Below are 17357 nucleotides of genomic sequence, written 5' to 3' on the forward strand. Positions count from 1 at the left end.
CAGTGTGCCTTTGGATCAGCCATGTTAGACTCCATCCCAGTTTGCCTTTGGATCAGCCATGTTTTGCATAGTTGTCATGGATCTTCTATTTTAGATAATTTGCTGTTACCATGGAAGCAATCTTATTTTTCAGTGCTTCACACTGCATTGCATTTAATAAAGCAGTTTTGAGGATAGTTGTATTGAAATTAATTAGGCAGAGACATTTTCTAATGGCATGTAACAATGTGTGTAAAATGGCTATATACTAAGAAATAAAGGTTTGTAATTAAAAGAATTTGCAGTAATAAGAAATAAATTCTGTTTTTTGTTAATGATTCAAATATAAAGCTTCTCTCCTTGAATTAAATCCAGTACAAATGCTCATATAAAATTGCGATTTTATATTTCAACAAATTTGTAATGTAGTGTATCCAATAATTGGTATGACCATGATATACGAGAATGCATTTCCAATTATGTTTGTAGTAGTTTTTAGTATGATGGAATAGTCTTTATTGAGTGCTTTTCAGAGGCTTAATAGAACAAATAGATCATTCCTTGAATGGAATTTTGACATTTCCAGTTCTTAAAATTAGATTTTGGTACCAAATTGTTAGAAAAAATGTCTTTTACAGTACGGTATGGCAACACAAAAGCCTTATATCCGTAACTCGCCCTTAAAATTAAAGTATTTAACAAGGCCCATCATTTGATAAAAATTATTGTATGAGGAACTCTTCATGGTCTTTTTCTCAAAATAGAGAATAAGGCAGTGTTTCTCCGAGCCCTTGTAAGGAAACATGCATTAACCCTAACCGATAAAAATCTTACAAGGAAAACCACTGTGCATGCATGCATGCCACATGATGTCAAAAACATGCTCACCTATCATGCTTGGTGACCACAAGTGTATGCTTATGAAAAAGCTTGAGAGTCAAAATAAGAAAAATGACTGACTCTCGGCTCAAGATCTGCAGCCCTAGGAACTTGAAGGGGTGGGTGCCCTTCGTTGATGAGGATAGAAAAGAGAAGGTCATGATGTATCGGGCTACTGCATAAAGTTCCCCTGCTTTACATATCTATATACAATGGGGGAGGAGGGTCATGTGTGTTATGTCAGTGCCAGTGCGTTTGGGTGGGGCAGGGTGTGTATATGTGGGATTGGGGCCAGGATGTGTTTGCCTTCCATTACTTCAGAGGACCCGGCTTTACAATAACCTTCCCTCCTTCCTATCTCTCTCTCCTCCCTCCCACAAGACACTCATTCTAAGTCCATTCTATCTATGCTCATCACCTCACTCGCTCTCTCTCTCTCTCTCTCTCTCTTGTTGAAAATTCAAAAGTGTATTTTCTTTTAAAATGTTTGTAAAGTATAAATCTATATCATAATTGATACTATAGCAACATATCAGTCCAAACAAACAGGCACTATAGCATGTTGCACATGAAAATGTTAATGTACATGTTCGCTTGTCATTGGATGGTTTTTTATGGGTGTATGTGGGCAATTGTTGGGTAATTATTTTTGCCCTGGTCTAACTTTGTTTGAAGGCTATTTAGAAAAAATTAATCACATGTTGCCCCCATGTATTTTGAGTGCATTTAAAGGGGGGTAACCCTATCAGTTTAGGATATGGATTGTCTTCAAACTTACATACAATTTCAAATATTGTCCCCTTTATGCATCTATGTGAGAAAACGAGAACATTTTCAGCGTAAAAGTGAATAATTAGCACAATTAGTAAGCCAATAAGTTGGTACGCATGAATTGCATTGTGGTCCGGCATCCAGAAACAACACTGCCGTCGAGTGCTTCGCCATACCACTACGCTCATCATTCTTTTGACAAAATATCTCATTCTTTTTATTTTAATTTGACCCTGATACATTTCCTTTTAATTTTGTATATTATCATCACATACATTTTACACTTATCTTTTATTTTAGGATTTGTTTTAATGAAAAAATGGGTTTTTATAATATTTTTAATTAATTAATTAATTAATTTTATAGTGGGGACATTTTTCTCATATTTTTTTCACATTCCTCGTATCATACTTAACAAGATAAGGTCTTGTTTTGTATTTATTTCATCCTTTATGTATTTCTTTATTTTTTGTTTTAAGCGTTTATCATTATAAGCGCCCTCATTTTTTCGGACCTATTTCCGTTAATGCGAATTGGCACGGGAGTAAAACGGCTCTTATTCACGGAATCATTTTTTCCTACCCAGAATGTCGAAGGTGGTTACCAGTATAGCCTGTTTGTTTCTTGATTTCTCCGAAAATACATCAAATTGGATCGTCAAATTTCAGGATGGTAATGAGAAAATATAATCTATTAAATGATACCAAAACCTCATCAACAATGAAAAAAAATCGGGGGGATGATGCTGTCGATCGGGTTACGGACCTTTAAATAACCCAACATTTTATGTTAAAAACATTTTGACCCAGATCAACAAACTTTTAAAAAACAATTTTGTTTACTTATTAACATTTAAATGTTGTTGTTTTCATATCACAGACATTGGAGAGATTACAGCCACATTTCGTAGCACTGCACTGCCAGGAAGTAGGAGGCAAGAACTATGAACACAGTATGCAATATGTTGACAAATTTCTTAGGTAAGTCAACCCAGTCAAATGACTTGATCAACTAGTTTTGTCAAGTCTTTGTAAACAGCAGTTGCACAGTAATTCTGTTCAATTAAAACAAATAGCAACTGTGATGCAGCCAACGATATTGGACCAAAAGAGTATCAACTCAACATGGCACAGTACATAAGGGATGGGATAGCAACATTTGCACCATATTTTTTGTTGGACATGTATGAGAGCATATCAGATACATCAAATTGCATTCTGAATATGAGGAATGTCCTTTTGATATTAAATAATTTTGATTTGTTTCAATTTGTGATGTCTGCAGGATAACCCTGTATAAATATGATTTTAATAAATAATACAGTCCAACCTCTCTTATCTGGACCTCTTTTATATGGATCTCCCTGTTATCTGGCTGTGAAATTGTCACAGGAAAACATGTTTTTGATGATTTAACACCTTAAGTCCATACTCTGAATGCTTAGAATGACATGTTGCATAAAGTACTCTAAAGCCACAGGGACTGTCTTTTGGAATTTGCAGGAGAGCATTAAATAGCTCTTCTGGAGCCTTCAAGTAGAGCTGTTTAGAGCATTTACAATTGAATGCAAGGAGAGAATGGTCAACTAAGGAGAGCTGAAAATCACTCTCCTATGTCAGATTTAAGGAGAGCAGTAGAGAGTGATTGCTCCCGCTCTCCTCAAAATGTTTATTACCCCATATTAAAAACAATCTTTTGTTGTCACAACTTCAGTACTTGGGACAGTCAATGCAGAATTACATGTAATTCACCTATCCAGATTGTTCACTTATCCGGACAGAGCTTGGTCCCATCATGGCTGGATAAAAGAGGTTGGACTGTAATGTTTTTGCATCACTTTTACCAAGGCACCCTTTTCTTGATCTTCACAAAGCCAAACTTCTTATAAAAGTCAAATGAGTCTGAACCTGGAGTATGATGTCATGGATGTAGTCATGCAGATATTTCAATTGTTTTCTGTTAGAAACTGCTATATTTACAGAAACACTCTGCATAGTATAAAAGCTTTTATCCCACTCCCTCTTACCATCCAATTACAGATGTCATTTGCAAGTGATTTGTCTCAACAAGCTTGTCTGTGAAGGTCTATCTTCCACACTAATGATACGCATTTATGTTTGGTCTTGTATGAAATTGAAGATATCTCATTTGCCCAATACTCAGAGTTAATGAAAGGGGTTTGTTTGTTGTTCACCAAGAAACCATCAGCATCTATATTAAACAGCTTCTTGACCAGTCTCTCGCGCAACGGAGCCACGTTAGCACATAGAGGGCAGCAGTTTTAGGGGTACGGCATGCCGTTACCCCTTTGAAGATAACGGGACGCCCGTTACCATACTGACGGGAGCGCAGCGTCAGCACATGACGGTCAGCTCGAGATTGCTCGTTCAGCAAGTATCGCCCGATGCATACAACGTGTGCACTGTGCACAGCGAGTCGATGCATTGAATGGTCGAAACTATGAAACTGGAGCGTAAATTTTTCGCTAAAATATCAGAAAATTATTTGTTTTAAAGTAAAAATATTACATCTATGTACTCCAAATTAATGATTAATTGTAAAATTATGGCTTGAAACATAATTGGGAAGGTCTAACGGGTCGAACTAACCTGAAAAGCTAAGCATAAATTTCGATCTAGAAATTTCTATATTTTCCACATGATTTTGAGTCATGGTCCAAAAAAACCCCGTAATATTACCCAAGTTTGATATGTTTTCTACTTAGAACAAATATTCAATTTACTAGAAATATTTCCGCGCGGATAATAACACGGAAACTATCTCAACTGTCGACGTCAAAATAATGTGACTCGATCACCACGCATCCATGATGGAAAACTTTGTTTACCAGGTCATTAATGAGGTCAAATTTTACGTTTACGTCATGTCAATAATTGATTGTGATTGGTCAGTTGATGTACTGGCTCATGAATATTCACAACTACGTCAGGGTAAATAAACAGAAGTAAACAACTGCCATTGTTTCCCCACGAATTTTTAGGGAAATAAAAATAAATGTACTCGTATGAATGAGAAATAATGCAGTTGATTTGGGAACTTGTCGCCCCGGAAAGCTCGAACAGGGATATAAAGGGATAGGCATCGTAGCTATTACGTAACACACCGAATGATGTAGTTTAACTCTAGACAATAGGCGCCATATTGCAGGAGGGTTAGAGTTCATAGAGGAAACGTTAAAGGTTAGTAGATTAGGTCACCCAGGCACATCACTAATGTTTTTCACGAGTTGTAATACCGACAGGTAAAAACATTGATTTTGTAAAATTCTCCCGATTTTTTAAAATTACTAAATAAGGTTAGTACTTCAAACCATTCTTTGATGAATCTATGCAATATGACGGTAATTTTTGAAACATCTAAGAATCAATCTTAAACATCTTCATGATATTCATTTTTTGCGCATGGTCAAAGCATGCTCTTGCGCTATCCACAGACTATCCGGTGGAAACTTCAAAGCAACGATCATGCGTTAATATTTACAAAATGGCGAATGATGTAGTTTAAGTCGAACAATAGCGTGACCGGCGTGACGTAGTTTTTGGCATTGTTCCTATATGCACTTTCACCCTCCTGGCTCGAATTGTTGTGTGTGTTGCACAGATCTAGATGCACTCTAGATAGCTGTACCTGCTCGGTTCAAAATTGAAAATAAATTTTAAGCTTATATGAATTTACATGATTGCATTCACGTGTCACGAGTGGTTGTAAATGACATGACATGACAGTACTATCAAACTGCCGGCCAAACTACATGTATCACTTTTTTATTAGGACATTGGAAATAGACAATAGACATTAATTTATTTCACTCATTCTATCTTCCAAACACAGCTTTTTTTCATGTTTCTTGTTCCAATGGCGAATGCTTTTATTATGGAAGTAATAAACTAATTGCAGTCTATACATGTAGTTTAAATCATACTTGCAAAGAAACAAATCAAAAATATTGTTGCAGGTGCATGTCAGTGGACCGATGTGTTAACAGTCCAATAAGTCCGTACATAAAATAAACATCTTTGGTCCAACACGTCACTAGTTTGAATATGTACTGCATTGCACATCTTTTTTCCGACACCTTGCTAGTCCATAATGGAAAAAAAACCACTTCTCTAGTCCGACAAAATGCTAATCTGAATATGAAAAACATGTCACTAGTCCTTACATGAAAAACACTTCTCTTTTCAGACATTTTCCAAAATGAATCTATTTGGAGTTAGACTAGCACCATGTTTTCAGATTCAAAGTGAAGTGGAAGAGCGAAGTGCTTTTCAGTTTCGAACTACTTGAGGCTTTTCACACATTTGGACTAACAAATTATTGTTGTTCAGATTTTATTTTCAGATTAGTTAAACTTCTACAATTACTAGTAGCAAAGTGTCTGGTCTATTTTACTTTGTTGGACTAACACCTCGATTAAGGACCCCATTTTTGGTTAGGCCGCTCAAAAAGTAATTTAGCTTGAGTACCATAGCCAAAATTTTACCTTACAATTCCCTTTTTGATAATTAACTGAGTATATATTAATGATGCAAAGTCTGCTTTGGGACAATGTAATTATTTATTGGGGTGTGTCTCCATAGCCGGACTCATTCAAGTATGTCGGTAATTATAATGCAAGACTTATTTGAATCGATGAAATAAAAATAAAGTAATATTAGTTATGTAAAAGCGGACGCAGAGGGAATCGAACCCGAGTTGGAGTGGGTGGACCACCATTCTACCTATCCATCCAGCTAACAGCCAGCAGGCACTATCCCGGACTAAATACCACACCTGTGGGTTAAATAGCCATACACGGCTACAAATACACATTGTTTAGAAAATTATCATTTTTTATTAAAAAGAAGCACCTCACAAATATTTTTTCTGACACAACTAAATGTTTAATTATTTTTCAACTTCTAGAAGTACTTACAAATGGAAGAATCAAATTATATTTAGCTTGTTCAGAGATACTTAAGTTTTTTGAAAGCAAACTGCAATGCACTATTGCATCCAAGATTTCAAGAAAAAATAGCCAATTTATCAGGAAAGAGATAACTGCACTTGGCTGAAATAGTGAACATGTGTATTTACAAAGCTGATCCTGTAAAAAAATTGTTTCATTGGCGTAACCCGACCTACCCTAAAAATAGGCCCGACTCTGATTTTTTTTGCAAAAAAAAAAAGATTAAAAAAAAGTTAAAAATGAAGAAAAAAAAAAGTTCCAAGGCCTCTATTTTTATCAAATGCAATTTACAGCTTAAAAAAAATAGAGAAAAGAAAATTCCTACCTACCCTTATTTTTTTGGTTACGCCAATCAAACAATCTTTTAAGGCGTAAATTTTGAATTTTTCATATAGGTGAAGCCAACAAGAACAGTCAGTTTGATGTAAAATACTGTTGCAAAATTATTTTGCTGGCAATTGTTTTTTAAATAACAATACAATTTAAGGCCGAGTAAAATATAAAACATGTTTCTCTTCCCCTCCTGCTTCCTTTTTTGAGGCTGTTTCAAATTATTTTAATTCAGTTATTTAAATTCAGTTATAACTTTAGAAGAAAGATGTCCAAGAATTTGAGATGCATATAGCCTTGCTAATATACAAGAAACTACTGAAAGGTTCTATGATAATTCATGGTACCTACCAGAACAAAAAAGCCTCCTTTTTGCAGGCATTATTCTATACGATAAATAAAGGGCCAAACATGGGTATTTACACCAAAAAACCCTTAAAGCCCTTTCTCCTCTTTTTTTAAAACCCGGACGAGAAACATGTTTTTATTTTTACTCGGCCTAGTAATATAAAAGCATACAACATTTATTTTCTTGCCGTTTTAAATACTTGAAAAAGGGAGTGTACAGACTTTTCAATTAGGGGATTTTTTTGTTGAGTTTTTTTTCTGGAAGCTAAAATATCAACAAAATCTTGAAAATGTTTTGATTTTTCATTTTTCTCAAACATTTTCAGTCAAAATCAATCAATTTAGGCCATAAAATGGCTGATTTTACAAGATAATTCAACACAAAAAAAAATCTCCTAATACGCACAATTTGGGTCGGTTGGGCCCGTAAAACAGGCTTTTTTTTGTCGACTTATATATATCAGAAAGTACCGTATTGGTCAGAGTATAGTCCCACCCGTTTTTTAGGTGAAAATTTTTCACAATTGGGGGGCGTGGGTGGGATTATACTCGAATTTAAAAACAAACAAAATTTTTTTTTTTTTTTAAGTCCTTTTTTTTGGTTTTGGAGTGTCCCTGGACCCAAACCTAGATGCTAGAATCATTCATGGTTGATCATTTGTATTCATGTCATCCTCTATTAATGATTTTAAAATCCATTCAAATTCAATTTTTTTTTAGGTCAAGCATGAATGATCCTAGCATCTAGGTTTAGGTCACAGAATTAAAACCAGAGAACCAGGACTCGACCGCCATCTTAATACAGGCATGGAGCAAAAATTGGGGGTATTCGGTTTCCCTCGGAATGTGCTTGAGGCATTCGTTATCTCGGCAAGCGCGACATGGATAATGGGCGCATTTGAGAGACGACTTGATGCGACCTGCACGCTTGAGTACCAAGATGCTTCAGATGAGGCGCAGAGTTGTTTTCGTTCATCTCCGCGCACCGTCGGCAAGGACCCGAATACCCCCAATTTTCTCCCCATAGCTGACGACGCGATTGAACGTGGCGGTATAGGGAGTCCCGGTTCTCCTTCTCTAATTCTGTGGTTTAGGTCCAGGGACACTCCAAAACTGGAAAAAAAATTGTAAAAAAAAAAAAAAAAAAAGAAAAGATTTTTGATTTCAAGCTCAGTACCTGACATTTTAATCCATTGTAATGTATATTATTCCATGATAATTGTGTATCATCTATGTTACAAATATTTATTGTTCCATTCTATGCTCCAAGCCTCTCTGTAGCGTGTGGGTCCAGGAATAAAATTTACAATTCCTACCACAAGGCGATGTGTGTGTCTGGCGTCATTTCTCAAAATTAATATTGTCCGAGATTTACTTCCTTCAGGCGACAAAAAAACAACTTGTTCTACAGGCAGTTGGACCTTCGGTCGGTTGGGCATTTTTTTGTTGTTGTTGTTGCAAAATCACTCAAAAAAATCAACACAAATCTGAAATAATTGAAATTTGGGAAAATACAAAAAAAAATTGTTCCTAATATTTTCGAAACTTGGGTCGTGATGGACAGGCGATTTGCGCGGAACTTTTTTTCCGCGCAATTGGCTATTTTTTTCCTATGGGCAGGGATACATGATTTGCACTGAAAAAAGAGTTCCGTGCAATTTGCTATTTTTTTTCGCGCAAATCGCCTGTCCCTGGTCGTGATTCATTTGTAAACAGGAAAAATTTGTTTCCCAAATTTTGGAAAATATGGGTCCGTCAGGCCAGTAGAACAGGATTTTCTTTTTTCGTTGCCTTATTTTTACATTTGTAACAATTCCTTCAGTTGACAGTGACAGTCACAATGCAGTCTTATGATCATGATGATCCTGAATTTTGACCAGGATTTTATATATAAATTAACCGCTGAAGCTCCATCATCTTGAGTTGTCATTTTCTTCTTCGTTGTGCAGATTTTCGTGCCTCCTGTGATCGTAAATCAAATGGAAAATAAACAAAAAAATATTAAAATTTGAGTAGCAAATTTTGTTGAAACTGGGAGTGCAATTTTAGCAATTATGTAATGTTTTTGATGTGATCATCTGTTTCAATCTATTTTGATCATCGGTTTCTAGTTCTACTTGATTTTGATAGCTATAGTTTGGTAGTGACGATGGTGTATACGTGCGTATTTCCCTGGTCGCAGTATACGGAGTCCTGGTGAACATAAAGTTAATCGTAATAATCGCACACAGAGCGTGCACGTATCTCAGATACGCATCTGTGTACAAGGGCGACTTGTTGACACGCTTAGTTGAAGCGCAACAACCTCTAAACATACACTGTATTTGTACGTCACTACCGAACTTGAGTTGAAGTGAACCAAAGATTAGCATGCTAGCCTCAGATCAACCGGGATCATGTGAAGAAGCTATCGGTCATGTCGGTGAGCAAATTCAAAGGCAAAGCTAGACTTACAATGAAATTAAAATTTGCATCTTGATCAAGTTAATGCTTAATTAAAAACCAAACTGATTACTAAAAATCATGGTTCAATTTACATGTAATATTAATTATATAAATATGAATTGATTGTGTTTATGTGCATAATTAAATTATTCAGCAAATGCCAGACATGGGGCAGGCTCGTGCCATGGATGGATATGGATATAGCATAGTACGGGGGTATCAGTAATCCAGTATGCTTATTTTTCTTCGTCAATTTTGTGTACTGGAAGTACTGTATGACCATCATACATGTACATCATCAATGACAATGACAATGACATCCATGCAGCCATCATGACATGTCATGTAACAATGTATGAAAATATAACATCATGCATGAAAGCCATGATGATGATGAAATCATGAAAAGGTTTCAACCATCTCTGGTCTCTACAGAGCAACGGCGCACCGTTCAATTTGGTAACGGATAGCGGTTTCCAATTCTTAATTTATAATGATCGAACATCGACGGCATACCGTCTGCACTGGTAACGCATAGCCGTTTGCATTGGAACGTGTAGCCGTTTGCAGTTGCAAAATCGCAACACGAAGCCCATTTTCGGAATGATTTACCACGATGATAAAATGATTTACCAAGCAATATTTTTGAAGAGTCATGCAATATGAAAGCTACTCTACGATATTCTGTAATCCAACTCACCATTCTAACCTGGTAAAGCACCATAATCGGACCACCAAGTTGCACATTTTTTCGTGATCTATCACCACAAAATCGACTGCATTGACGCCATTTTCTCAATGTTATTCGGTTCCGCGAATTCCGTGCTCACATTGGGTGACAACAGCGTATTTATTGGGCGTAGAGACAGAGATATCGTAGCAGAAATAGCAAAAATAAGCCCAAAATCACGAAAAGAAACGCCCAAAATCAACAGTCGCTATATGGTGACGGTTGGCCGTCGCTGATAACGGGATAGCGTTGCTTTTTGGTGGTAACGTGGCTGCGTTGCGAGAGAGACTGTTGACAGCAACATAAAGAACAAGCAAGTGCATTGTAAAAAAATTGCATAATTAAAAAGTTTCTGACTGTAGCCCGAGTGTATTATTAGGGGATTTGCCATTTGGTCTAATACCATTTGGGCTAATATCCAGTTCGTCTACATCCATTTCGTCTAAACCCATTAGGTCTATAACCACTACGTCCAATAATCATTTGGTCCTTTAACCATTTGGTCCGATAACCATTTGGTCCGATAACCATTTAGTCTTATAATCAATAAGTCTAAAACCATTTAGTCTAACAACCATTTAGTCTAATACCCATTTGGTCTATAACCAATAGGTCTAATAGCCATTTGGTCTACTACCCATTTGGTCTACAAACCATTTAGTCTTACAAGCATTTAGTTTATTAATAAATAGACGAAATGGTATTAGACTAACTGGTTATTAGACCATTCGGCGTATTAGACTTAACGATTATTAGACCAAGCGGTTATTAGACCAAATGGTTATTAAAGAAATATTAGACCAAATGGTTATTAGACTATATGGTTAGTAGACATACCGGTTATTAGACCAAACAATATTAGACTAAATGGCTATTAGACTATATGATTATTAGACTAAGTGGCAATTAGCCTTTCTGGTAATAGACCAATTGAATATAGACTAAACGGGAATTAGACGAAATGGTATTAGACCAAATGGCAATAGACCTATTATTAGATCATGTAACAAGAGTTAGTGTATGCCATTGATTTCATGTGCTTGATACCTTTGTAGTAAACATATTTGTAACCATCCACCACAAACCCAGTGTAAAGATGCCAGTGTTGAGAGATATTGACCAATTGGGTGACCAATAAAGCTTACATTATTTGATAGAAAACAAAGGAATTAATATAGGGCAAAATTGGCTTTTCCAGCACCTATTTCCAAAGCAATTGTGGCAAATGCTATATATGTGTCATTTTAAAGCTTGTTTTATAAATGATTAGGGATAAACCATATATTTTCAGTTGAATGCAAAAAAAGTTGTATGTGCATAATGATAACAAAGCACTTACAACATTTCTGAATTCAGCTTTCAATTTTTAAACTGAAAAGGATGAACCAATATTGGGGAAATTCCCACAGATTAAGAAAATAAAGCAACATTCAAGAAGTAAGTAAATTTTGCTATGGTGAGCTCTGACATTTTAAGTGCTTAGGAGATTGATAGTTAATTCTTGCAATAATGGTAAGATTAATGTATATGTACTGTAGCATGCATTCAAGTTATCAATCTATATAAATTACTTTCTGCAGTGTCATTAAACAGTTCAGCATCATTAGCAAGAGCATTTTGTGATATTAGAAGTCCTTAATTGATAGTGAGAATATCTTTGGAAAATTAATTTTAATTTTCCAAAGCAAATACAATTCTTTTGTCAATTAGGAAAAAATGTGTAAAAGTGCAGTGAACTAAGTATAAAAATTAGATCTTAATAACTAGATAGCTTTAAGCTTTGTGCAGGAATTTCATTCTCACAACTGGTTTTTATGTGTAGACTTTTTTTTAAAATGCTTTTTTGGTCAAAAAGGTTCACATTTTGGGAAGAAAGTCCACTTTTCAAACCCCCCCCCTGGAAAAAGGTCCACTTTTTCTAAATCAGCACCCCTCCAAAATAAATCCTGCATATGGACCTGGTAACAACATTACTTGTGACTTGAGGTGAAATGAAGTGATTGACTTGACTGAAATTCAGTAACGTGACCCCATTTAATTTTTACAGTGGCTTGACTTGACTTGACTTTACTGTCTGTCTGTCTGTCTGTTTCTCTCTCTCAGTTTGCCTGTCTTTTGTATCTCTTTCATCCTTTTTCTTTCGCTCTTTCTCTGTCTCTGTCTGCATCAAGGGGCTGCCTCTGTCTAGCTGGCTGCATAGCCACACACATCTCTTATGAAGCAGTAGTTGCAAACATTAATTTGCATTCAGTAAGGTATCCTCAATGCAAATAAAAAGTACAATACAATACCACACTACATACAATAAGTGTGTTTTTCCTTGAAACGGATTCAAATTGGCGGCTACTCTTAAAAGCTTTTGGAGGCAATTTGGTTTTTGGCAACGGGAAAGAATCAATAATGATCTACATTGATGCATGGTCGCCAGCAGTGAAACGAATAATACTGTCTGTGTCGCTTGACAGTAAAATGCATTTATAGCAAGAAATTACAATTAAAGCACTCCGTCCTGCATTTGTGTTGCTAGGCAACCAAATAAGGTCTGATATTTGTCGTAATAAGCCACCCCAGGCAGGTAACACTTGAAGTGGTAAGGTGGTAAGTCAAAAACAGTGAATTGTGAAAATGAGCGCAAAGGACGGCCAAAGGTTACGATTAGTCCATATGAGCGGGCATTTGTGGGCTTATTGGACAGTTTTTGTGTACAGGGAAAAATGCTGTTGGGGGTACAAGCCCCCTCCCGTAAGATGAGGTTTAAAAGAAGATATTTGCTAAATTCATATATGTGACACGATCTGGTCCATGGGGGCCAAAGGAGGCATTTTTGAAAATTGAGTTTCTATAATTGTTACATTATACTTACAATAGGCTATCATTTACTGAAAACACCAAAGGCCTAGCATACTTGGTTCTAAAGTTATGAAGTTTTTTGATGTCTATTTTCTTATGTATTTTATTGTTTTTTTTACGCCATATTTTTACCTTTATCTCAGTTTCAAATTTGCCGCCTTTGGCCCCCATGGCCCAGATCGTGTCACATATGAAATACATTTTCAAGCTTGCCCTACATCTCTCAAAAGCATATTTCTGAAACACCAGGAGTATCACAGCATGCCTCTCCACCCATTCCACAAAGGTACTTCTTTTGCTATTGTTTTTACTATAAAAAGGTCCACAGATGGGAGAAAAATTGACCAAGCATCTACTTTTTGGTGATAAATCATTCAAGAGTCCAATAATGGACAATTTTTAGGAGAGTTTCATTAAAATTTAAAAAAATAATAATAAAAAAAAAAAATCTGCATACAGGCCTGATTTTGACACAATTGCAGCCAGATGTAATATTTGTAATTTGTAGATACTTATCATGAATATTAGCAGCATCTGACTGACTTGTATTATACAATGAAAATTGTTACCTGGTATGATTTCAGTAGCATTTGTGTTAGGTGGTATCAAGAGATATGTAATGGATTGATGCAAATGGAAGAATATTGATGTTGAATTCATTGTTTGTTTTGCAATGTGTGGTTGTGTGGTGGTGGGTGTTTTAACATTTAGAGTGACATTTTCATTTTGTAAGTGTAGCCAACATAATCATATTGTTGAGTTGTGATGTTTATGGGTGAATGCCAAGGCCAAGAAGTGGGCTCCCAGCCATATGTCTTTTTTCCTGTTCTCCCTTTCTTTCTTCCTTTCTTCATGTTCATTGCATTCATTGCAGTGAATACCATGTGTGAAGTATTGGATGGCCACATTGATGTTGTTGAGGGCTATGCGATAATTATGAGCTAGGGAGGGTAAAATGGGGGGGGGGGGGGGCAAGAATTTCTTGGCAAGCCAAAGGAGATTTAAGCCGTGTCTGGCAAGCTGAAAGGGGGTGGAGAACGCTCTTTAAAAGGCTTAGGAACACAGTACAGAAATGCTGTATATGATTATATCTAGACCATTTAAAGTTTTCATATTGGGATCTGAGAGGGGGAAGCAATGTTTTGCTGGATGAGAGGATGGGCAAGTAATTTATGACTTGCCATTTGGAAATTTTACCCCCCTAATTATACATTGCCCCAAATAGCATACATCAAGTACATATCGAGGCTCCGAACCAGAAAGCTGTAACTCACTATGACCAGCTCTCACAAAATGAGCATTTGGCCCCTTGTCCTTGCCTTGGTCTTCAAAAATCAATATTTCTGATGATTTCTTCCACAATGTCTTTTGTTTTCTACTGAATTTTGGCATGGTTAATAGACTGTATCTTCTATGGTGCCCTGGTGACTTTATGCTCATTTTGTGGGAGCAGGTGATTGTGAGTTGAGGCTTTCTGGCTCTCAACCCTCGATATGAGTGTACTGTGTACAAACCACATTTGATACAAAAAACTGAAATGAAGATGTTTTTTGAAAGTGCTTACATGCCTGAAGCTCAAAATATGATGATTATTACACAGATAACACATAATAATGTGGACAGCACTATGTAACACCAATCTTGGGATGCAAATCATCATGATCTGTGAACAACCTACAAGTGTATTAGTGTAGTCTTTCGTTATTTACTCATTTTCTTAAGATTTTCTTTTCCTTCACACTTAATGGAAATTATATCCAATTCTTACTTGCAAGCCATTCCTGTAAAAATAAGAATTTACATGTATCCTAGAGCTGAGAAGGTTAGAAAAATAACATACAGTGTATTGATAGTGGCTAATTGCTCTCCAGGACTTGGTACTACAGGGGCAAGGATGTGTTTTTCAACTTGAGGGAATTGTGAAAGACTGATCAATTTTTTCCCTGCATTTAAATTTAAGTCAGGCCTTGCCATCCAGATGTTAAAGTTGAGTGGTCAATCACTCACTAGCATGATGCTAGTCACATGAGTGGTCGAATCACTGTCTAGTGGTTGAATCGCTCTCTAAAGTCATTTGTACCAATATGAAACACTTGTTGACACCCTCTCTTTCGTTTTCAGGGATTAAGGCTAATTTATTACGATATATCAAATACATTGAAAGTGCTGAAACTTGAAGTATGTCTTAATTGGATTCAATTTTGAATGATTCGCAACAAGCGGTATTTAGTATCTATGGCGAGTAGAAAATCACTCACTAGAAATTGAGTTTGGGCGAGTGGTGGCGAGCGAGAGCGATCGCTCGCCTCGAACGGCAAGGCCTGTAAGTCATGTTTTCCTGACAATTGCTTAAAAAATACCAAAACTTATCATTGTTGCAATGAATTTTGCTCGTATTTGCTCGAATTGTTTTTTAAATGCCTCAGAGCATTGCCTTTTCCAAAAAAGGGAGGGGGTGTTAATTGAGGTCCTTTTTACAATGATAATTCCCATTGCTAATACTGATTGGCAGTGCTGTGGTGCTCCAAAAACAAGAAGGAATTTCTACAAATACTGTAAACATGGTCGATAACATTGACTGCACACATAGATATCGTGAAATCAGCGATTGTATGTTCGAAAATTTGGGTACTGTAAGATGTTTTCAGTATTTTATGGAACAGTTTGGTTGAAAAATATGGTGGAGCATTTATTAGAGTGGAGGCTTTAATAAGTGAGAATAGGGTAGGTTTTTAACTCGGACCAAAATGCAATGTAGTGAACCTTCAATATTTATCCACAAAGACCTGATATTTAACAATAGTTGACATCTTGGAAGGTGAGCCTTGCAAAGGTTTGTTTTCCGTATTATATATAGCGCTAGGTGCATGTTTTTCCACATTACATGCCAGTCATAATTATATAAAGTTTTCTGGGTGCATGGCAAAATAATCCGAGGTACAGTATCATGATCAACAGTATGCAAATATGGTAGAGTCTGGATAGCTTGCCAGTACAAAACATGCATGTCATAGAGTTTCCAGATTGCACGGCCGGCAAAGTTAAATGTTAGTAGATTTGTGGCAATTTTAAAGAATTCAAATTCTCCAGAGCAAATCTAATTGCCTGATGGGTGCAAATCTTCACATTTCAAATTATATATGTTTTACATAAAGTATGATTTGATTTTGATGTAAAGTATGTTTTTATTAATTTTGTTCATTTTCTAGGCTGATATTTGAAAGTGATAAAATGAGATCGTACGACAGAATATGTGCTCTAATGGATAAGGAATTCACAGTAGCTGAACATTTTACGGTAAGTCAGCCAAAGAAGCGAGTGCATAAAGTATGCTATATGGGATTCTAAAACTATTACAAACATTTGTCGATCTAACTTGGTTTAATTCTCATCACAGTGCAAAAATCAACGATTAATCTTGATTCTTGTAAAGGAATTTTGATGGTATCATTTGAATCTTACTAGTTATCTACTGTTCAGATGACAATTTAAGTAAATCAACTTTGATTCACTGAAATATTTCATAAGAATTTTTTTTTGTGACAGTCAATTCACAGATTGCAATCCACCCATTTGCCAACTATCATACTTCAATGTAAAGATGCACTGAATTGTTTTTAATGTCTTGCATTTACCAAAATGTCATAAGTGTTTGTTTATAGAACTTTAAAGCTATTTATTCAGAATTGGAGAGTGGGAGAAGGGAATTAAACACGTGCTATTTATAGTAAGAGCATGTCAACACCATAATACTCCCGGCTTGACCTACAAGCAGCTTTCGCTGATCAATATCATTGTTTTTGGCAGCTTTGAAAGTCTCTGATACGAGATGATGTCATTTCTCCTTCAGATGGCGTCATCAGAGTTGAACATCCTGGCCCCTGACAGTGTCTAGGGTCGTGAAAATCAGTGCTAAAATTATCTTCCTGACAGGGGTCTATAGGCAAGGCGAGTCGGACTACAACACAGTGTGACTGTTCCAAATCTGATCACACAAAGTTCAAGTTGGTATTTTGTTGAACGTTTATATTCTCCAGTCCCATTTTGCAATTCAGA

General features: G+C 36.1%; 1 protein-coding gene across 9 annotated transcripts in view; it reads left to right on the forward strand.

The window, feature by feature from the left end:
* Positions 1-17357, forward strand: part of LOC140160277 (inositol polyphosphate-5-phosphatase A-like) — a 105546-nt gene that overhangs the window by 19634 nt on the left and 68555 nt on the right. For all 9 annotated transcript variants that reach the window (XR_011859957.1, XR_011859934.1, XR_011859938.1 and 6 more), the window contains exons 4-5: positions 2509-2609; positions 16511-16598. Coding sequence is in view for 5 of the 9 variants with exons in the window: in XM_072183565.1 (XP_072039666.1) it covers positions 2509-2609; positions 16511-16598 (189 nt within the window). In the remaining 4 variants the exon portion in view is untranslated. The remainder of the gene's footprint in view (positions 1-2508; positions 2610-16510; positions 16599-17357) is intronic.

Source organism: Amphiura filiformis, chromosome 1 (assembly GCF_039555335.1).
Source record: "Amphiura filiformis chromosome 1, Afil_fr2py, whole genome shotgun sequence".
Lineage (NCBI taxonomy): Eukaryota > Metazoa > Echinodermata > Ophiuroidea > Amphilepidida > Amphiuridae > Amphiura > Amphiura filiformis.